General features: G+C 38.1%; 1 protein-coding gene across 4 annotated transcripts in view; it reads right to left on the bottom strand.

The window, feature by feature from the left end:
• LRGUK (leucine rich repeats and guanylate kinase domain containing) overlaps positions 1–22,806 on the bottom strand; it is a 131,039-nt gene that overhangs the window by 63,393 nt on the left and 44,840 nt on the right. For all 4 annotated transcript variants that reach the window (XM_050782438.1, XM_050782441.1, XM_050782440.1 and 1 more), the window contains exons 8-12: positions 19,991–20,071; positions 17,540–17,626; positions 16,007–16,113; positions 10,820–10,939; positions 2,730–2,826 (exon numbers count right to left, since the gene is read on the bottom strand). In XM_050782438.1, coding sequence (XP_050638395.1) covers positions 2,730–2,826; positions 10,820–10,939; positions 16,007–16,113; positions 17,540–17,626; positions 19,991–20,071 — 492 coding nt within the window. The remainder of the gene's footprint in view (positions 1–2,729; positions 2,827–10,819; positions 10,940–16,006; positions 16,114–17,539; positions 17,627–19,990; positions 20,072–22,806) is intronic.

Raw genomic sequence — 22,806 nt, forward strand, 5'->3', positions numbered from 1 at the left:
GGATTATAGGTGTGAGGCCAACCCTAAATCTCTTTCTATACATATATACATCCTATTCTATTTCTCTGGAGAACCCTGACTAACACTCTATGACTCACCCTGTTTTCAAAATGTATACTTGAATTCCTTTTCAGATATATACTGTAAGTTTGTTTATTCACACGTATAAGGACCTTCCACTGTGGATCAAAAAAAAAAAAAAAACCAAACAAACCCATTTTCTAGAAAGATGTAGAGTTGGGAGGAACCTTGCATAGTACATAGGTATAAAAAAGACTCCATTACAAGTTTGTTAAGAATTGGGATTAAGTGGTTTCCCTCCACCCCATTCTGGCTGGTGATGCTACTTTGGTTTCTTGCTGCATGTGGATTTCCTAATAAATAGCAATAGTCTTACTCCAGAAACCTCAGGGTCTGTGGTTTGATTTCTGCAGGAGAGGGAGAGTTTCTGTGGGGACTATATATGTGTCCATAAAAAGGGTTCTCATATCTGCAGGCATGTTAGGGGGGTGATTGTGTGTTGTGGGGGAAGTATCTGACGGGATGAAGGAGGCACCTGTGTTGGGGAGGGTATGCAGGTCTATGTGTTGTACCTGTCAGAGCAGGAAGGTGTGACTGTCCACAGTAAGGGTGTGCCAAGGCTGTCCGTCAGTGGGCCTGCTGTAATGGAGGATGGTGGGCAGGCTGTCTGGGTGGCTACTGTGTAGAGGGGGGTTCTGTGTACAGAGGGCTGAGTGTCTGTGGGTGATTGGCAAAGCTGACAATGTGTCATGAGTTTGTCATCTCTAAGTTTGTTTCTCTTCATGAAACAGTTTCAAGCTTACATTAAAGGAAAAGAGATCAGAGGCACAATTCAAGTTCAAGAAAATTATGTTATCCTGAAGTATATGTATATATTATCAGAATCTGTAAAAATAAGTACTTCTCAAACACAGGAGGATTTTTGTAGAGGTAGTACAATTCTAAGACTAAATATAGTATAGAAGTGTAGTGACTTTTTAGACTAGGAATTGAACCAGACTAGATTACAGATCTGATAAGGTATGAAACACCAGAGAGCAGATGGGGTTCTGAGAACAGATGAACCGACATGAGAAAAAAATGCCTCATACTCCAACAAGAGAAATTAACATTAATTTTGGGAACTAGTTGTCTTTCAACCTAAAGAGTCCTAAGAGAATGCTTCTTACTAATATCAAGATAACTTCTCAAATCTCTATTGAGGCTTTTAGAAACAAAATCCCAGAGTATTCTTAATCAATTAAACTGAACTGCCAAAATATAGCCCTAGGAGAGAAAATTATAAAGAATTTCCAAGATGTTCTTTTGACAAGGTTAGAGGAAAACAGGGATCATACGTTTTTCTCACTTGTATGTCTCCACAAACACAAGAGAAGTCCAGAAAACATGCACCATGTATAGAGTTGGCCATTCAAAATTAAACTCATAGAAACTGCAAAGCCTATGCTGAAATGGTCCATGATTTTGTACAATGAAGAATAAGCCAGGTCCATTATTTTTGGGGTGGGAACAGAGGAAGGAAGAAGGAAAAAGAAGGGGAAGGAGGGAAGAGGATATACAGCTATAAGGGAATCACCAGGTGGGTGGTAATCTTTCAAAAGCAGAAACACAGATGAGTCCCTCATCTGATAGTTCAGTGGGCTTCAGAAAAGAAAAGGAAGTGGTGTAGGATTTACTTGGTGATAGAAACAATGAAGATATAAACAATAAGGGCCATGGTGAAGTAAAAACAAAAGGTTTACCGATTCATTGGTCGTGATGAAAATATGAACTCCTCTTTCAGTTTAACTGAAGTCATGGGCAGATACATATTTACATTAGCATATACTTTCAACAGATAAAACATGCTAGGATTATGAGGGTTACCTTTGTATGTGAAGGCCAAGAAGGAACAAGTAAGTTGTTTTAAAGAAAATGAATTCAAAGACAAGAGTATTTTGAGTTACTATCAATAACTAGATTGTCAGGGTTTCAGTAAAAAACAAACCAATGAAAAAACCCAAAACTTAAACAAGATTGCTCTGAGTGCCTGTGAAATGGACAAACGCATGGTAATTACCTTGACCTTGTTAAAACAGTCCTCAAAGAAATTAGGGATCATCTCCCATCTTCTAGCAAGGGCTTCCATCTGCATTAGTGAACTGCTTGGCCTCCAGGACTGAGAACTCAGACAGGAACATGACCATGGAAGGTAACATGTCCAGAAAAAGCCAACTAAATGGGACACACCATATTGAAATGGTGCTTAGGGCTGAAACAATTAGAAAGCACCACAGATAATACACAGAAAGAGTACTCTCTGGACAGAGTAGCCAAATCTCCAGACATACTTAATTTACAAGCTTTGTGCACCATCGGTTCTGTAAGAACTGTTTTTCTTGAGTAAATCTGACTAATAACAGTAGCAGCAACTGATAAACACAGATCACAAGAATTTTTCATACTGCTTTAGTTCTATTTCCTTAAAATGCCTACTCATTCATTTTTATTGGAAATTTACAATATTTTCTCCGAGACCATAAAATAAAAAAGCATGTGAAGAATGATGTATTAAGCACTTTAAGAAAAAAAAAACCAATATGAACTCACCTCTCATAACAAGCACAAAATTTAATTCTTCCTTTTTTTTTTATTTATAACTATTTCCTAACATTTTTGCCAGAGAACGTGCATTTCTTGTGCAATAAAAACAAAGGCAACATTCTTACCGTGTTTACCATTTCATCGAAAACTTCTTGAGAGATAAAATGATAATCAACTCGATCCCCTTCTCCAAAGTAAGGTGGTCTTGTGGTATGACAGGCCCTGAAATCATAAAACAGATCATCCTAGTCTATTTCTAACTGGAAATTCAAAATGGAAAAGGTTTCAGTATAAAGTATGTTTTAAAAAATGAAGTTAATCCAAAAATCATAAATCATAAAGTAATACATTTGTGAGAATATGTTGGTTTCAAAGTGCTAGATTATATTCAGTTGCTATCATCTGTAAGGATTATATAAAATTTGGATCATCCATACCAAATTTTTACTCATTATTATTTATCACCTTCTGAACCTCTTCCTCTGCCATCATGTAATAATACTTTAAGAAGTAAATCAATACTTATCATTTAACTATTTTCCACCCACCTGCTTTCATGTTTAATGTATGAGCCTTTTCCACAGGTTGTCCGTCTCTCCTTCCACCTGGCTGGCCTACTCGTTTCTTAGGACTCAGTTTAAATGTCACCCCTCCAAAAATCCTTTCCTGACCTCTATGGCTGGATTATTCATCGCTTTATATTTCCACAGCCTCAGCGTCTGTGCCAATTGCATTTCAATTATATGTTCAGGGCCCATCCCCTCCACCACTTGAGGGTAAATCTGTCTCATGCGCCCTGTGCTTGGTCCATATCCACACTGTGTATAAACCTCCTGTGGCAATCCACGGTGCCAGTGCTGAACAGAAGTCTCAACTCAAGCAAAGAGGCCTTTTCTCTCCACTGTCTGAAATAGCCTCCCCATCCTACCACACCGCTCAACTACTGTCTATCACCAGAACTGCTTTCTTTTGTATATTTATCTGGTTTTTTTCCCATCTTTCCCAGCAGAACATATGAATCAGAAGGGGAGGACCATGTCTTATTCACCACTGCATTCCCAAAGCCTGGCACACAGTAGGCATTTGATAAAATTTTGTAAAGTGAATGAAAAATGAAACATGAGAAGTGGATAACAGCTGCTAAGAACTCCCTTTTATAGATGACTACAAAAATGACTCCTCTAAGGTCACACAGCAGGCCAGTGTTGGTCCTACAACAAGAATATGGTGGTCCCAACCACCAGGACTCTTGAATTCATATAATTCTGCCTTCCACTGTTAAGTGCAGAAAATGCAAACTGACTTTTAGATTTTCCTGTGGTTTTAAAATAGGAGATGAGAGCCAGGCACAGTAGCTTATTCCTGCAATCCCTGTACTTTAGGAGGCCAAGGCAGGAGGATTGCTTGAGCCCAAGAGTTCAAGACCAGCCTGGGCAACATAGTGAGATTCTGTCTCTACAAAAAAATTTAAAAATTAGCCAGGTGTGGTGGCACGTGCCTGTGGTCTCAGCTACTCAGGAGGTTGAGATGTGAGGCTCACTTGAGCCCAGGAGTTTGAGGCTGCAGCGAGCCATCATTGCCCCATTGCATTCCAGCTGAGGCAACAGAGCAAGACCCTGTTTCAATAAATAAATAATAAAACAAGAGATGAGACTAGCTAGACACTTGACATGTTATTTCATTTATTTCTTACAAAAACCATGAGCTAAGTATTATTTCTTATTTTTATTTTATAGATAATGAAACTGAGGAACAGCTATTAAGGAATGCTACTAAGCAGCAATGCCAAGATGACTCAAAAGTCAATTCTTGTTAATATTATACTAATTCAGACAGTAAAGTTGCAACCTCAAAAGACTTTTCATTGCAAAGCCAAAGGCAAATAAATGTTTATAATTCATACCACTGCTCCCTTTCCATTATACTCAAGAATTAACTGTACTAATAAATTTTAAGGTCTTAACATCATATTTAAATTACATACTCAGGAAAGAGAGCACATTCTAAGAGAAGGCTGTCAAAACACCGTGGCATTTGTTTTGTTGTTTGAATACATTGGCATTTCTTCACACGCCTTAGCAGAGACCTGACACCCTCTGTCTATTGGCGTCCTTGACAGTCAGGGAAGATAAATCAATAGCTTGGCACCCTTGCAGCAAACCCTTAGCATAGCCTGTACACATTATGCTGAACTTACAGTTCTCAACAAAGGAATTGAGTGGCAAGAATTTCTTCTGAATTTCTCAAAGAAAGACAAAACAAAGAAGCAATTCGAAGCTTCTAGGCAGGTAAATAAAGAGATGGCTCCACTGGTGTGCAGAATGCTGATGACAGAGCCTGCAGCCACTGCAGACTTTCTATTAAGAAGAACCTAAGATGATCTGTGTTTTTGAATTTGTCATCCAATTTCCACATATACAAATGTTCACTGTGTTATATGCTGCCCAAATATGAACATCTCAAAAAGAAAATGCTTCACAGTGAAGGCAACATTTCACTCAACTTACATAGGAAAAATGATACCAAATTCTAGACAAAGAAATTTGCTCGAGCCAGGACTTTCAAAATTCTTCTCTTCCCTTGTCTAAATCTTTCTGCAGGTTCATTATTTACTAATTAATTTACTAGTTAAATTATGGTTTGTAATAGGAGCCATAATTCCAGTAATTTCACTTGACACAGAAAAGGACTGAGTTAGAGATGAACCCCAGACTCCAACTCTGGTCCTAAAAGTCTAAGGGTGCCAATTCATGGCCAGGTGTCACTGAAGCTACTACCAAACCGAATTCACAGAAAGGAGATGACCGAGAGGAAAAGGAATTGGAAGGCCAGGCCAAATAATGGAATCCCAAAATATCCAGGGAAATGTAACAGGAAGAAAAGATATCTAAGAAGAGCTAGCAGGTGGATGAGGAAGTAGAATTTTTTTCAGTGTCATTTAGAAGCATGCAGATTTAGAATCTTAATTCTGAACCAGATTGCCTCAGGAAATAATGAACTTGTTACTGCAAATATTTAGGCAGAGGCTTGGCTCTGAGCACATCTGAATTCAAGCACATTACAGCACATCATATTATTAGTAAGTGAGCTCTATCAATGGGTAGCCACAAAAGCCCAGGTATTACTAGAGGAATGTGGGAGGCAAATGAAATTGGTCTGAACACCCAATGCAGATATATGTCAATAGCTTGCTGGACACAATTTAAGTAATCCTCCACACAAAAGATTCCAGCACATACTGTATCTAAGTATCAAACTCCATGAAGCCACTATTCTGCCCACTTTTCAGTAACTACACACCATTTTCTGACTCACGCTACCATCACCAGTCACTACATTCTACCTGGTGTTCTTGTCTCCAGACTTCCTTCCCTAAGCCCTTTCCCAAACTGCCACCAGGATACGGTTTTTAAAATGCAAATGTGATCACATCATTCCCCTCCCTGTTTAGAAATCCTTTATGACCAGACCCCTGTCTGTCCTTCCAGTCTTAACTTTTGCCATCTCCCTTGATAGTCCAAGCTGAGCCAAATGCTGTACTCTCTGCCTAGAATACACCCCCAACTCAAGCCACACTTCCCACTTCTCTTTTATTTCTATCTCAGAGGTTCTTTACCTCCCTCATCATAGCACCCATCAAACTATCTTGTGAGCATTGACCTGTTTAAATCCCATACTACTTTGTAAGCTGCCAGGAGGAGAAGACCCATACCTGTTCATTTCACAGTTTCATCACCCACATGTAGCATTTGCTCGATAAATATTGAATGAATAAATGAACCATTCTACAAATTTGTCACATGTGTATAAACAGACACATTAGCTGAGACTGCATTTAGATTGCTGCAGCTCATATCATCTCATGTAGCTAAATATCTGTGGTCTTTTATTTTACTGTATTACAATGCTAAAAATAAAATATATTTAGTAGTCAACCTCATAAGAAGCCTATAAAAATAGAGATGGCTATAAAATAATGATCTAAAAAAGAATAAAGTTTTTCTTTCAGGGCCATTCAGATCACTTTCATGGCCTTAAATCTAGAAGATAGACAGGCATGCTGATACTGTTTTGTGTTGCCCTCATTATCCGGCACTTTTCCAGGAAGTCACTGATTCGTGGGTGCTCAGCTAGAAATCAATAGAGAGACTTTGAAGAAAGTAAATGCATATCTCCAGGTCACCCGTAACTAACACTGGTAAAGAAAGTATTAGAATACTACTACTAATTCTACTTTTTTTCCAACATATTTCTAAACATATTTCTAAAACCAAGAACAAATAGTAAAATCAAAACCTAACCACAGCAAAATCTCTCAGCCACACCAATATTTGTTATGTGACTGAGTTACGTTTTCAACATTTATATAACTGGATATGCAACTTAGTGTGCGAAAATGTCATTGAATGTCTCGATATTGGGTCGATGCAATTTAGAAAGGAAGTAAAATACCAGGAAAAAATTAAACGAGGAAGAGGGAAAGAAATGATTCAAGCAAATGGTGGAGAAAGTGCCTTTGTAAATGCTTTTATGTTTCACCATGAGACTCTATTCATGCCTTTTTTCTTTTTACATAATTAAAAATCAATAAAACTTATGTTGGATAAAGAATAATAGAAAAGAAAATCTAAACAAGAGCAATGACTTGCCCTTGAGAATGTGAGAAGGTGCTTTGGTTTTATTTTTAAATTTTAACTAGAAAGTTACTGCATATAATGGTAGCACTATCTTACTTTCTCAATGGATAAAGTAACTACCTAATACCGTTTTCATCTGATGCATAGTCTTTTATCCATGCCTTGATGAAATTCTTAGAATAATCTGCCATTGAACAAACCTTGACCTCTGCCTTCATGAGGATGACAGTGAATGGTTGGATGGTGCTTCTGAACCTCTGAGGGAGGTAGATGAATGAGTTTGTAGTTGGGAGGGGGGCAGTTAGGAGTATCTTTCTACTCACCGCTAATTCCAGCCAGAAGAGAAAAATAGTAGTGGCAGCAGTAACAGTACTGGAGCATGAAGCTAATTTTAGGATTCTGTTTGGCCATCTTGTGCCTCCACCTAAATTTCATATAGCACTAATTATCTAAGGTCTGAGTCCCCCATTAGATTACAGATTTCATTAAGGCAACGACCTCACCAATCTTGTTCCTGCTGTACCCTCAGGGACTAGCACAAGAGAGGAAATCAATAAGTATTCATTGAAAGAATGAACAAGTGGATGAATCCATTCATCTCTGCATAGCTCCATCAGTGGAGGCTGGGGAAAATCACCCATGCTTCTTATTGTAGTCATTTCTATGATCTGTTGCTCACAATGCCATTAATTCAGCCAACCATTTACTCAATCAGTCAGTCAGTCAGTTATTTAACAAATATTTATTACACACATATTAAGTGTCTGGCCATATACTGGGCATTGAGAACTCAATGGTGAACAAGGCTGACATGAGCCCTACCCTCAATGGGCTACATACAAGTAAGGAAAGCAGACATTAAATCAACTCATCACAAGCATGATGGATAAGCATTCTAATTAGGGAAATAAAAGATTTAATGAAAATGAGTAATTGGGAGGCCTCGCCAGATAAGAATGTAAGGGCAAATTGGCTCCAAATCTTGATGATGAGTCAATAAGCACCTCTAAAAACATATCCAACAAAGCATGTCTTGGCAGTAGCATATCACAAAGAAATAAACAGGACTGGGCTACCAATCATTTGCTACATAACTGGTATCAGAGATGTGAAAGGAACTGGAGAAAACCTTGGTTCCTCATAGGTCACTTTGGTTTGCTAAAAAGTTCCAAATTTATGCATTAGAAAATAGCATATACTCTTTTGCCCTAGTTTGACCTTCCATTCATTGTGTTCAGCTTATCTTTTAAAACAGGTTCAGTACATCCACAGAAACATAATGTACTCTATATTTTTATTCTAACATTAACTTTTAATTTATTTTTGTTACTTCAGGGTATTTAAAATATATTAATCAATAAATTATTCCATAGTGTTTGTGGCCTAGAGTTGTTCAAATAAAGGATGTAATTTTAAATATCTAAATAAATGGACCTGTTTGAAATAGTGTTTACATTGTTTGAACATGTGTAGCTTCAAGGAAGGAATTTTTTTGTTTTGTAATAGCATTAGGAAATAATTTGCGCTTATTTTTCTGGCTGTCCTATATATCTTCGTAGTCATCCTCAGTTCACTGACAGGCACCACTAATCTAAAAGTAATTTATTTGCCATACATAAAAAATACAAGAGGAAACCAGTTTAAGAGATGACAGACAATTCTAAATTTGAGTCTCCAAAACCTCTGAAAAAAATCTTTTTTTTTTTTTTTAGTAACAGAAAACATATATATATATATGTATTTATTTATTTCAAAGGTAACTTGTTTTACTCAAACTATTTACAACAAAGGGCAGAGTAGAGACATGAATGGCTGCACAAGTTATTTTAATTATAAATTAATAAAAGCCTACATTAAATTCATCTTATTAACTACTTATGAGACTGTATAAAAACTGATGAAGCCAACATTATTTGGTACTTCAGTTACTTCCATTCGCTTCAACTTAACTATTCTTTCTAAGTCTCGCTCTGTTGCCCAGGCTGAAGTGCAGTGGCACAATCTTGGATTCTCATGTCTCAGCCTCCCAAGCAGCTGGGATTACAGGTGCGTGCCAATACACCCAGCTAATTCTTATACTTTTAGTAGAGACGGGATTTTGCCACGTTGGCTGGGCTGGTCTCGAACTCCTGGCTTCAAGTGATCCGCACCCCTCAGCCTCCCAGAGAACTGGGATTAAAGGCATAAGCTACTATCCTCAGGCTCTAAAAAACTTTTTAAACTCCGTTGGAGTTTTGTGTGTGTGTGTGTGTGTGTGTTTCTGATGGTTCTAGTTTTTGGATATGTTCCTCTATTTTAACTGGGTCATTAAGACATCACTAAGCAAAATATTTGCTCCAGAAAACTTGAAGTGTATTGAATGCTAACCTGAAGGAAAGAAAAAGAAAAACTTGCTGCCCCTTCTTCCTTCCTCCTGAAATATACCTCGAAAGAGGAAGACCTGTCAGAGACAAAGAAGCTCAAGTGCTGTTGGCACATGTTCCAAGCTCAGACAGGACAGTCTGTTCCTGAACACAGATCTGCCCATCACACATCACAACATGGTGATTCACGCTGTCATACTGCAAGGCAACAGGAGACGCCTGCCTTCAAATGCCATTATGCTTAATTAAAAAGATGTTTATTTTCAAACCCTGGAGGGTGATTTGGGCTGAAACTGAATCAAGTTAAGCATTTGGAAAATTAAAGTTAAAAAAAATACAGTGTATATTACAGTATAATAAATGACAAAGAAGCTGATAAGCCTTTTATGGAAAAGGTGGGGAACAGCATGAATGAGCTATGCTGGTTTGCTTGCTTATTTTTGTGGGGAACAGGGGAGTCATTGCTGTATGTTTACTGTCTGCTTCACAAAAGAAAAATTATTTTGTTTTGGCCAGGCGTGGTGACTCACACTTGTAATCCCAGCACTTGGGAGGCCAAGGTGGGCGGATCATGAGGTCAGGAGATCGAGACCATCCTGGCTAACACAGTGAAACCCTGTCTCTACTAAAAGTACAAAAAATTAGCTGGGTGACGTGGCAGGCACCTGAAGTCCCAGCTACTTGGGAGGCTGAGGCAGGAGGATGGCGTGAACCCGGGAGGCGGAGCTTACAGTAAGTGGAGATCACACCACTGCACTCCAGTTTGGGTGACAGAGCCAGACTCCGTCTCAAAAAAAGAAAAATTATTTTGTTTCTTCCTGCTATATGGTAAGTTCTTCTATTGCTAGAAGTATACTTTAGCAATCATCTTTACCGTATTGATTAGAATGGCACAAGAATCAAGATTCTATCGTTCCAAAACCAGGTAATCACATTGATCCAATTTTATCAATAATTTACCGTCAAGGATTAATATTTGCATGGTGCTCTGTCCTTACCAAGAGTTAATATCTATTGACCAATCAATTTACTTACCACTTTTGGTTTTGCTATAAAGTGTAACTTAAATATTAAGTTGTTTTGTACATTTCTGAACTTGCTTAAAATTAATAGCCAACATTAGCAATATCAGAGATTTTACTAGAAATGAACTATTGATACCTCCAATAATTCAGATAAATTTCCAAGTCTTAACAAGCCAATAAACAAACTTACCCGTATCTGAAGTAAGTGCTAAACTGTCTGCAGAGGCGATGGGCAAGTTCTCGTTTCCCACAAGCTGCAGGACCAGCTAGTATCAGCATGGGATAAGGGGCATCCAGGCTGGGAAGAGTGCTACAACACAGGAGCAGAGTCAGTTCTCCTACTGCAGCCAGGGAGAAAGCACATGAACTACATCCATTAGGCCATCATTAACCCGGCTGAATGAGGACTCGCTATAGAAGACACTGCGTAGAAGAATAGTTGTCCTTTCCGGAAACAGATTGATTATATGTCAAAAATCATATTCAAAGCATAGATAACAGTATGAGGTAAAATATGAACTTCTGTAAATTTGCTTTAACATGACTTTTAAAGGAAAACTATTAATATTTATTGGTTCTTGATTGCTAGAGTGAAATATTCCTCCCCAAAACTGATCAATGAAAGAAATGACTGTTAAAGTTAAATAAGACTGTAAAGTTAAGATAAATATTCATAACTACTGAATTAGAATGCAGGTATGCAAAGCCAACTTAACAGTAATAGCTAAAATTTACCTGAGCAATTACTACGTGCCAGGAAACATTCTAAGAGTCATACATGTATTACCTCATTTAATTATCACAAGAAGCTAAAGAAGATGTTTCTGTCATTATCCCCTTTTAACGTATGAAGAAACTGAAGTACAAGGAGGTTAATTAACTTGCTCAAAGTGATAGTTAATCAGGTAGAGCTGATATACAAATGTAGGCTTGACTGCCAAGCCTGAAGACTGGACTAAAGAATGAATTCATTAATAAAATCTCCTGCAGCTGGGCGTGATGGCTCACGCCTGTAATCCCAGCACTTTGTGAGGCTGAGGCAGATCACCTGAGGTGAGGAATTCGAGACCAGCCTGAGCAACATGGAGAAACCCTGTCTCTACCGAAAATACAGAATTAGCCGGGCATGGTGGTGCACACCTGTAATCCCAGCTACTTGGGAGGCAGAGGCAGGAGAATCTCTTGAACCCGGGAGATGGAGGTTGCAGTGAGCTGAGATGGTGCCATTATACTCCAGCCTGGGCAATAAGAGTGAAACTGTCTCAAAAATAAAAATAAAAAATAAAATAAATAAAAATAAAATCTCTTGCAACACACTGAACGATGTGTTTAGACTCTACTCATGACACAAATTGTAGCAATCTAGAATCAAATATAAAGTTTTTAAAAACCACATGGCTGAGGTGTGGATTCTGTGAAGATGAAGGTGTAGATTCTGAGTAGAGTCTGTGGAAACAATGAAAGAGCATAGTTTTTCAGTCTCTCTGAATTCCCACAGAAAAACAGAAAAACTTGAGAACAAAAGCCTAAGGCAAACATATATAAGTACATGAAACGGTATCACCAAGAGCCACGGACCCACAAAACCTGTGTGGTACTGGAATCAACGCAGGAGGAAGAAGAAGGAAGCAATGAGCAAGTGAACCCCAAAACAGCCACTGTGTACCTGCCGAGAGCAGGCAGGCTGAAGCTGTATACATGCGCAAAGGCCTGGACGTGAATGTTCATGACAGCCCTATTTGCAATCACCCAAAACTGGAATCAGTCCAGATGTCTTTCAACAGGTGAACAATTCAAGTAACCGTGATACCGCCATGCCATGGAATGCTACATGGCAATAAGAAAGAATGAACAATTGACTCATGCAACAACTTGAATGGATTTCCAGGGAATTAGTCTGAGTGAAACAAAGCCAATCCCAAAAGGCTATATACTGTATGATTCTATTTATATTACATGTTTGAAATAACAGCATTATAGATAGAGACAGGGACAGATTAGTGGTTTCCAGGGGTTAGGGAAGATGAGGGGGAGGGAGGTGCTACGGCTATTACAGAGTATTACAAGGGATCCTTGTGATGAAACTGCTCTATAACTTGACTGTAGTGGCGCTAAGATAAATCTACACATGTGATAAAATTGCACAGAGGTAAACAGAACTAAAGACAAAAGAGTACATGCAAAACTGGTGAAATCCGATAAGGTTGGTGGATTTCCTGGTCAATTTCCTTGTTTTAATGTTCTGCTATAGTTATGCAAGATATTACCATTGAGGAAAACTGGGTGACTGGTTTATAGAATTTCTCTGTATTATTTCTTACAACTTCATGTGAATCTACAATTACCTCAAAATATATTTTTTTCAAAAAAATAACTAAGAAAAAGAAAGTGACAAATATTGAAAATAAGCAAAAGAGATCTTCTTCCTGAAGATGAAAACCAAAGCAAAGGAACAGAAAACAGAGGGTATACTTCAAAAAACCTTCCCTGAAATTAAAAACAAAAACAAAAAAAATCACTATATATTGAAAGGGCACACATTATACCCGAAATATCAGCCCAGAACTAATACCAGGACATAGTCTAGTAAAATTACTGGGCTTTAAAGAAAAAGAAAAAAAATTCCAATTAGAAAAAAAAAGCACATTACTTATAAGGGAAAGAAAATTAAATTATCATCAGATTTTGACAATGTTTTATGCCAAAAGACAATGGAGTAACATTTTTAATATATTCAAGGAAAAAAGTGTGGGTCATGAATTTTATATTTAGCAGAAATGACTTTCAAGTATAAAGGGCATACATTATTATAACATGCAAGAATTCAGAGGATACTGATCCCATATCCCTTCCTAAGGAATCTACTAGAAAACAAGCTTCATACAACCAAAGTGACTCAAGGGACATCAATGTAACAACTGGTAGTGAGCAACAACTATGTAGTTAGTCAGAGAATTAAGACTAAATGAGAGCAAAGAGGGAGAAAGCACAGTATGTGATGGCTGTAAGTTTTGACAATATAAATATAGTACAACACTATTTTCTAAACGGGGTGGTTGATACTTATATGAAATACATAGAATAGGCAAATTCATAGAGACAAAAGTAGATTAGAGCTTATCAGAGGCTGGGAGCAGAGAAGAACCAGGAGTTATTGCTTAATGGGTACCGAGTTTCTGTTGGGGGTAATGAAAATGTTTTGGAAACAGATGGTAGTGATGGTTACTTAACATTATGAATGTACTTAATGCCACTCAACTGTCCACTTTAAAATTGTTACAGTGGCAAATTTTGTTACATATATTTTACCACAATAAAAAACACGGGAGGGAATTGGTAAATTGTAGGCAAAAAAAAATATTTTTAATGGTTTCAGGAATCATTTTGGTGGTAGTATTAGTACTTGTATTCTGATACCATTGTGCTACAATCTAGGATTTTTTCAAATGAGTAATTATGGGATTTGGTAATTTCATCTTCCTCTGTGTCCCTTAGAACCAGATTTCTTTTCTTGGTGTGGGAAAAAAGGAAATACCCATACAATAGCAAGGAGGTTGAGTAAAAGCTTAACTGTAGTTTTGGAATCAAATTGTAAACATCAAGAATTCAGAAGGTATTTAATCCATCTATCTATAGATAGACACAGGTAGGTCTACCCAAACAGAGAGAGATAGATATAGATAGAACAAATATAGACAGGTACAAATAGATTGGATGGATGGGATGAAAAGATTTACATTCTTAGCTCTTTCCACTAAAAGGCCTCAAAATAAATGACCAACCTGGTAGCAATGAGTATCTTAACCCCCAGACTGGAATGGGAAATACTACTTTTCACTAAAACTGGAGCTTCTTGCAGAAAAGGCTGATTACAGATTTGGGACAGGACATGTACAAGATGAGTCTGGAGAACCTTCTCATATCAGAAGTCTCTATCATGACTACCAGACCAGAGTCAAGGTTTGGTCGTGTCATTTTAATACTGTATCCTCACCTCAATTTTACCAGGAGAGGGGACAGTGATTCCCCAGTAATGCAGCATACAAGTCCCAAAGTCAAGGGTTGGGGTTCCTCTCCTGAATCTTGACTTCTGGTGCTGACAGAGAGCGGTATACTGGTCTAGACAGAGTAGGAAGGGCATTGCAGGCCTGCACATTAGCTACTGGTCCTGTGTCCATGAGTTTCCACAATGAATGCCACTCCATCATGGAACATCTGGGCCTACTTGGCCTTTGTTCTTGTTTGCCCGACAGCCAGAAATGATCAAGACATATGTGTTTATCAAACACTGCTGCAAATGTCTTTGATATATGTTTTTATTTAAGTGTACCCTAAAGCATGAAACAACTAGCAATACCATAAACTAGAAAAGAAATACAATGAGGAGATAAATGCCCCTCTTTTGAATCAAATGTGCTTTTCCAGATGCATGTAAATAAATGATAATTCATTTCACCTAGAGGGCCACCATAAACACGTAAAACTGTCAATGTCTACATTATTAAATTATATGTAAAAATCATGTCCTGGGTTGCAAAATAAAACATTTTGCTCTCTGTGGGAAACCAGCCATGTGAAGTACAGGAGCAAATACCACATGAAGAAGAGAAGCCATTTATACCCAAGAGATTTTACAAGTATTTTTAAAATGCCTTTGGGTATTGATAGAATTTCTCCATTATACTTATAGCATATATGGCCATCTGCTCCAACAGATTGTTTTAAAAAGATATGGAGAAAGCATGGTAAATCTGTCTTCGAATTCAGAGGTGAGAGACTCTGTTCATGTGCTCCATCGAGCTGGGTGACTCCTCCCTACTGAGTTTATTGCAGCTTAGTGCAAAGACCGCTTCGGGTTTCCCTTAGGCTAGCTGGGCTTCCTTCTAAGGGACTCCCTAATAATGTGAATTCATGGAACAGTCTTTGGCAAGGGTATTTAGCATTCACTCACAGCTGAGGGAAAATTTACAATGGATATAAATTATCACAATTTTCTGTTAAGGTTAAGGTCTGTGTTTCTCTCATAAGGCAGAAAAATTGACTTTTTTTTTTTCCCCAAAGATTTCAGTGTTGTATGGCACAGAATGGCCACCATACAAGGGACCAGACAAACTAGTGAAGATGAATCAACTCATCACCATGCTTGGGAAAATACCAGCAAGCAAGCAGCACATTGCAAGTACATGATATTAATAATATACCATAACGGAGACAATATCATCTATCAAATAAAGACTTGGCCCTTTCCCTGAGAGAAGGGTAAAAAGCAGCATTTATCGGAAATAAAGGGGTCACAAAATAGAGGGCTAGGGGAAATGATGAGGCTGTCTTGTGCTTGCTCACCCTGAATTCTGGCCTGTGGATTCCTAATAAATACCTGTCAAAGATCCTCTGCGGCTGCATCATGCTGTTGACAACATGGGTCAGGTGGTCTTGAGCTGCAAGCACTTCAGAGGGAGGATCATATTTATTCACTGCTGAAACCTTTTCCAGAATTAGAGATGTAAAAGGGAAAAAAAGTTTTGTTTCTAAAAAGAAGACGAAGCTTGAATTTTTCCTTAATGAAATGTTGTATACATGCAGCCAGGTATACAAAATAATTTAACACATGCCCATGAATGTTAGTATTCAGTCTTCATGTTTATGCTAATTTTCCTAAAATTTAAGAAACGATAATTATTTTAAAATATTGAGTGGAGTCTTTTGATCTCCTACTTCTTTATACTGCCTGGTTTGGGAGGGAAAATGACAAAAAAAAGAAAACCACCAAACAAAAACCCACAGCCCCTCTAAAGCCTATGATTACTTTTAATATAGTAAACATTCCAACTTTTAATATGTGAAAAATGAATAAAACTTATAGCTGTAGATTCCAGGTTTTGATGCGTGGGGAATGTTTTCCTCATACCATCTCACCAAGAACAATTCCCACAATCTCAAATTCTACCAAAACTTCCTCTTCATTTAGCATAACTTTCTTCATTCAAGGATATGGGCCTTTTCTTCATAATGTACAGTTCTCCATCCCCTTGTCTTTCCCATTCTTCTAAATACATTATCCTCATCTACCATATGCCATATCTTTACTTAATACATAGTTTTAAATTGTATTCCTTTTGCAAAATGTTAAAGGAAAAGAGGAATCTAATAAGTACCTTTGAGTGTGAGAATAATGACAGTCTGGCATCTGTAACTATTTTTAACCAAGATTTCAGAAAGGCATTTATGAGATGGAATACGTGCCTCTCTACATATTTATACCTGTTTTCATTCCCATTTCAAATTTGCATCCAGTGTAAGAAATCCTTCATTAGTAGAGATTTTGGCTGTCACCAACCACTAAAGCAAGACAAAGCAGTGACCATGAGTTTGAAAAGCAGGGAGGCAGGTGCTAGCATTCAAGGTCTGGTTATTCTGGAATTCTGTGACTAGATGAATCATTATTTTAAAGAGCAGAATTAAGGATTTAAAATATCAGGGTAGTGATTTATTTGAGTACCTTTCGATTATATGGTAGAGTGACATTATAGTACATTTTGTTGTTAAATGAATTTTTCAGGTAACACAGATAGAATCACACACCTTCCAAATAGGATAGTTTTTCAAACTGATAGTCTGACATAAAGCTATGACCTATATAAGTGGAGTGTTGCTTCTGTTCCCTACGGCCAACCTCTTCACTGTACTAACAGCAAGTCATCAGGCCTTTCACTACATTTGTGTTGATACTCACCTTTGCAGAGGGTTAAACAAACAGATCCGAAGACAAGGAAACATTCCCTAAATGAATTAATGTACATATTGTTATGTGTCTTATTTACTGATTATATTGCTTCCACAGCAGGCAACACGAGCTTTTGAGCATATTAACCCATAAACACAATGGTAATGGTATGACATGATTACATACCTTTTCTTCCACTTTAATCTTCTTCTGATCTAATTCTGTTAATCGCAGAAGCATAAAAATTACGGAGAACCAATATTCAGACTTTTCCTATTTAAAATATTAAGAGGACTGCTCAGTTGCCTTCCTTTTCCCAAAATAACAAGCACCAACATTGGGTTTTCATGAGCTTGGGCCTTTCACCTGCTACCTCATCATTCCCACACACACCCTCACAGGGCTATGCATTTCACACTTCCCAGTTCCCTTACATTAACTTAATGCAGACTGTGCCTTGTAACTTATAAAGGTCTTCAAGTGTACACTCTTGTTAATCTCCCTGTGAGATTAGAGATTAACAGGACAGGTGGGTTACCCTCATTTCTTTTTTTAAAATTTAATTTAATTGGCCGGACGAGGTGGCTCACGCCTGTAATCCCAGCACTTTGCGAGGCCAAGGCGGATGAATCACAAGATCAGGAGATCAAGACCATCCTGGCTAACACGGTGAAACCCCGTCTCTACTAAAAATACAAAAAAATTAGCCAGGCGTGGTGGCGGGTGCCCGTAGTCCCAACTACTCAGGAGGCTGAGGCAGCAGAATGCCGTGAACCCAGGAGGTGGAGCTTGCAGTAAGCCGAGATCGCGCCACTGCACTCCAGCCCCTGGGTGACAGAGCAAGACTCTGTGTCAAAAAAATAAAATAAAATAATAATAATAATTTAATTTTAAGTTCTGGGATATATGTGCAGGACGTGCACGTTTCTTACACAGGTAAGGGTGTGCCACGATGGTTTGCTGGACCCATCAACCCATCACCTAGGTATTAAGCCCCGCATGCATTAGCTATTTATCTTTATGCTCTCCCTGCTCCTGGCCCCCGACAGGCCCCAGGGTGCATTGTTCTCCTCCCTGTGTCCATGTGGTCTCATGGTTCAGCTCCCAGTTATAAGTGAGAACATGCAGTATTTGGTTTCCTGTTCCTGTGTTAGGTTGCTGAGGATAATGGCTTCCAGATTATCCTCATTTCTAAAGGCTACCAAGCCTCAGAAAGATGAAGCATCTCATCTAAGATCCCGTGGCCAGTGACTTCAACCCTGTCTTCTAACTCCAACAAGTCTCAATTCTGCCAATAATGAAACTTTAATATTTTATATTATTTTGTTATTATTTATATGCAATATTTCATATTAATTTGTATTGTTTATTATGAATTTTTGTAATAATAAAATGATATTCATTTATCAGATAAACTCCTTATTACTCCCTACCATCAGGATTATCTGCCTTTTGGAAATATAATTAGAGTTTTCGTAGTAAAAAGCTATGCCTCTTTGAGGGGAAAAAAGACATTAGATATTAGCAGATAATCCGTTATATATTAGGTTGGTGCAAAAGTAATTGTGGTCTTTGCCATTAAAATAATGCAAAAACCACAATTACTTTTGTGCCCTCCCAATAGATGAGACCATATATGAGGTGAATGTACAAAGCTTAGGTGTAAATGTTGGGGGGAAGGTTTTGTGTATAAATCAATTAACATGTGTCAAAGGGCTTGTGATGTTCATTCATGCGTATGCACAAACACCCTTCAGGGATCTGAAACTGAGGTGTGCTGGCCACTTTAAACCCTGCCTCTTACTTTTCCAGAAATGTTTTTAAATTGCCTCTCACTGTTCCTGTCCCAAGGGCAGTTTTTAATTTATAAATCTTTCTTATATTTTTTTTCACCTATCTAGACATTTTCATCAAGATACACACAAAAAGAAGGTTACTAAGAGCTACATGCAAAGTCAAGAGCCTGTGGAAACTAAGTGAAGGATACAGGTAGAAGAATGGAATGAAGGACGAGCAGACAAGGAAGGAGGGAAGGAGGCCGGGAGAAAGCATCAATCAATGGAGAGAAAGAGAGGGACTCGAAACACAGTCCCCGATCCTTCAAACCCAGAGGTGTGAAGAACTCCTGGGAAATGTATTATTTTGCTCTATAATTATTTTACATATACATCAATTTCATGGCTATATCCAGGTAAATTAGGTATCTAATCTTAGATTTTCTTTCCCTTGTTATAAAATAGGAATCACATTCTGTCTCCACCTATGTCTTGCATTGTCTAATGTGAGAGAACATTGTTCTGTAATCTTATTACCTCTTTCCTGTAACCTTTAGTACCACCAGGGATGAGTCACAAATGACCAGCAGAGCAACTAAATGATATTCAGTTTCAGGCTTTCCTTCACTGACAGTCATGTGACAGCTTGTTAGTCATGAAAGAAGATCTTAAGTCTTAAAAAAAAAACGGTCACTGTAGGTACTACTAAATCCTTCCTTAGAGAGAAGGAAGATAGACAAATTCTAGTCACATTCCTGATATTCTTTTACCAAAAGTACTTCTTAAAGAATTCCTAGATAGTTCCCCTCCACCCTCCCACTTTCTTCTCTCTCTCCCTCCCCTGATATAAGTAATGTCTCACCTGAATTGGATTTTTCAGAAGATTGAGAACTCGAAGGATGGGTAAATTTTTGATGTATTCTATTTCTCTCAGCTCAGCAATCTGTTCAAAGAAAAAAAAGTATCAACAGACTAAATGCACAAACACAACAGAAAACATAACACAATAGGAGCCAGTTTGGGTCCTTTCAATTCAACTTATTTTAAAAATTGCTCTGTCCAGCTTTTTAATGAGAATTCCACAGAACTACACAGAACAAGGGAATGAGTGCATACCCCTTCTATAAACATGCATGCACACAACCACATTTTCTTTTTTCTTCTCTAGGTAGGGAACAGTAAGTTTCCTCCTCTTACCCACGTTCACTTTAAGGCAGAAATAAAATAGCATTCACAGTCAGAAAAACAGTACAAAAATGCATCCAAGGATGACCTGGTTACCCACCCCACCCCCGTTCCTAGCCCACCAGCCCCCCAACTTCCTTTCCCAATTCTGCTTCTGCCACCCTGGTCATTTGTGATTTTTTTTTTTTTTTTTTTTTTTTTTTTTTTTGAGATGGAGTCTCACTCTGTTGCCAGGCTGGAGTACAGTGGTGTGATTTTGGCTCACTGCAACCTCCGACTCCCTAGTTCAAGCGATTCTCCTGCTTCAGCCTTCTGAGTAGCTGGGATTACAGGCACACAGCACCACGCCAGATAATTTTTGCATTTTTAGTAGAGACGGGGTTTCAATATGCTGGTCAAGATGGTCTCAATCTCCTGACCTTGTGATCCGCCTGCCTTGGCCTCGCAAAGTGCTAGGATTACAGGCATGAGCTACTGCGCCCGGCCAAAGTCTTCTTACTGCATGCACATATATGGCTTTATCACTTTTTCCACCAGAGAATTAATTCAAGGAAAGGTAAAAAACTAAAAATCGTATGACGTATTTCTTGATGGGTGTGTACTGTTCACCTTGAACTCTTTAGCTAACTTGTACACTTATGTTTTATATACTTTTCTGTATAGGTTTTATTTCACAATTTTAAAAAGTAGCAGAACAGAAAGAAAAAAAAAATGATTGCTTGACAGTTCCTTAATTTGACCAGGAATAGCAGTTGGGTTGTGGCAGGCCTGAATTCTCCACTAAATTAAAAGCAAATAGGTTTATTAAAATTTTTGTAATTAGCATAATTACAATTTTATATCAAGTGTAGATATTAAACTTTTGCAAAAAGTTAATCATCACTTTTTCATTTCTATTTTTCTCCAAATCATTTCTGCATGCATTGGAAAGCACTCCAACAGAAGGGTCACAAATAACTCCTGAGTTATCCAACCACAATACACAATTAAAATGCAAACTAGACCCAAAGCCAAGTCAGAGGACAAACATATGCACCATGTTCAAAGGATGCCATTTTCAAAGATATAATATGAAAGGCGAACACCAGAGTTGCAATCTACAACCTGCACACGTTAATCTTGTTAGAGCAACATTATACTATTATACACATCTTTTTCCATAAGATGACTAAACTGTCCATCAGCCTGCCATTTGGATTATCTTTTTTTTTTTTTTTTTTTTAAAAAGGGATCAATTGTTTTCTATTGTATTATTCAGGGAAGTGGAAAAGTAAACTTGTAAACAATGGATTAATTTTCTTCTAGCATTCCACCTGCTCTTGTTCTTTTTTTTTTTTTTGAGATTGGGTCTCGCTCTGTCACCCATGCTGGAGTGCAGTGGTATGATCACGGCTCACTGCAGCCTCGACCTCCCTAGCTCAAGGAATCTTCCTACCTCAGCCCCCCACCCCCAAGTAGCTGGGACTAGAAGTGTGCACTGTCAAGCTCAGCTAATTTTTGTAGTTTTTTGGAGACAGGGTTTTGCCATGTTGCTCAGGCTGTTCTTGAACTCCTGGGCTTAAGCAACCCACCCACCTCAACTTCCCATTCCCAAGTGCTAGGACTACAGCCATGAGCCACCACACTGGCCTGCTCTTGTTTTTGGACCTAACACTAATGTTAAGAGATGTGTTCCTTCATTTATCACGTCTCACCAACAAGTTGTGGCCATGTGCATTTGCATACATTGCTGGTGAGAGTGGAAACTGGTGCATTCTTTCTATAGGGCAACCTGATGTATTTCATGTGTTTCATAAGCTATGAACCAGCTTTCCCACTTCAAGAGGCTTATACTAAAGAGATCATTTGTATCTAATTTTTTTGTAAACATTAGATTTCCCTCAAGGCCATAGTCTCTAAGCATCACCATCCAGATCTAAAGGGAACCACTAAAGTCTTTTCTTTAAAAATATATATATATAATATGTAATTTCTATATGTGGAATATTCTATATTCTAATTTTTTGTAAAAAAAAATTAGATACAAGAACATTCAGTCTAACATTATCAATAAAAGTAAAAAAAGTGTAAATTCCTAAGAACACCATGATCATGTAATTAAATGGGTAATAGTACAGTCCTATAGTAGCAACACTACACGCTCATTTTAGAGGATAGTGATATTTACAGTGATTGACATGGAAAGATCTTGATATGTTTCAAACACCATGAACACAGTGGTCATGGAATATACAAAATTATACTGCCGCAAGATGTCAGCTGGGATCAGTTGGTTTTTTGAGAGTCAAATGAAAGGGACCCATTTTCCCTTCCTGGCCTTCCATGGGTAGGATGAGGTGAGAGGGGAGAAGGTATGGGGTGGCCTGGCTTCACCTCCCCATGTCTACTGAATTAGCAAAGTGCCACAGATACTGCTTGCCCTGCATGCACCCTCCCTCTCCTGCACAACCTACCCCAAGGACTCCACCCTCACATCTTTTCTCTGCAAAGCCC

Source organism: Macaca thibetana, chromosome 3 (genome assembly GCF_024542745.1).
Source record: "Macaca thibetana thibetana isolate TM-01 chromosome 3, ASM2454274v1, whole genome shotgun sequence".
NCBI lineage: Eukaryota > Metazoa > Chordata > Mammalia > Primates > Cercopithecidae > Macaca > Macaca thibetana.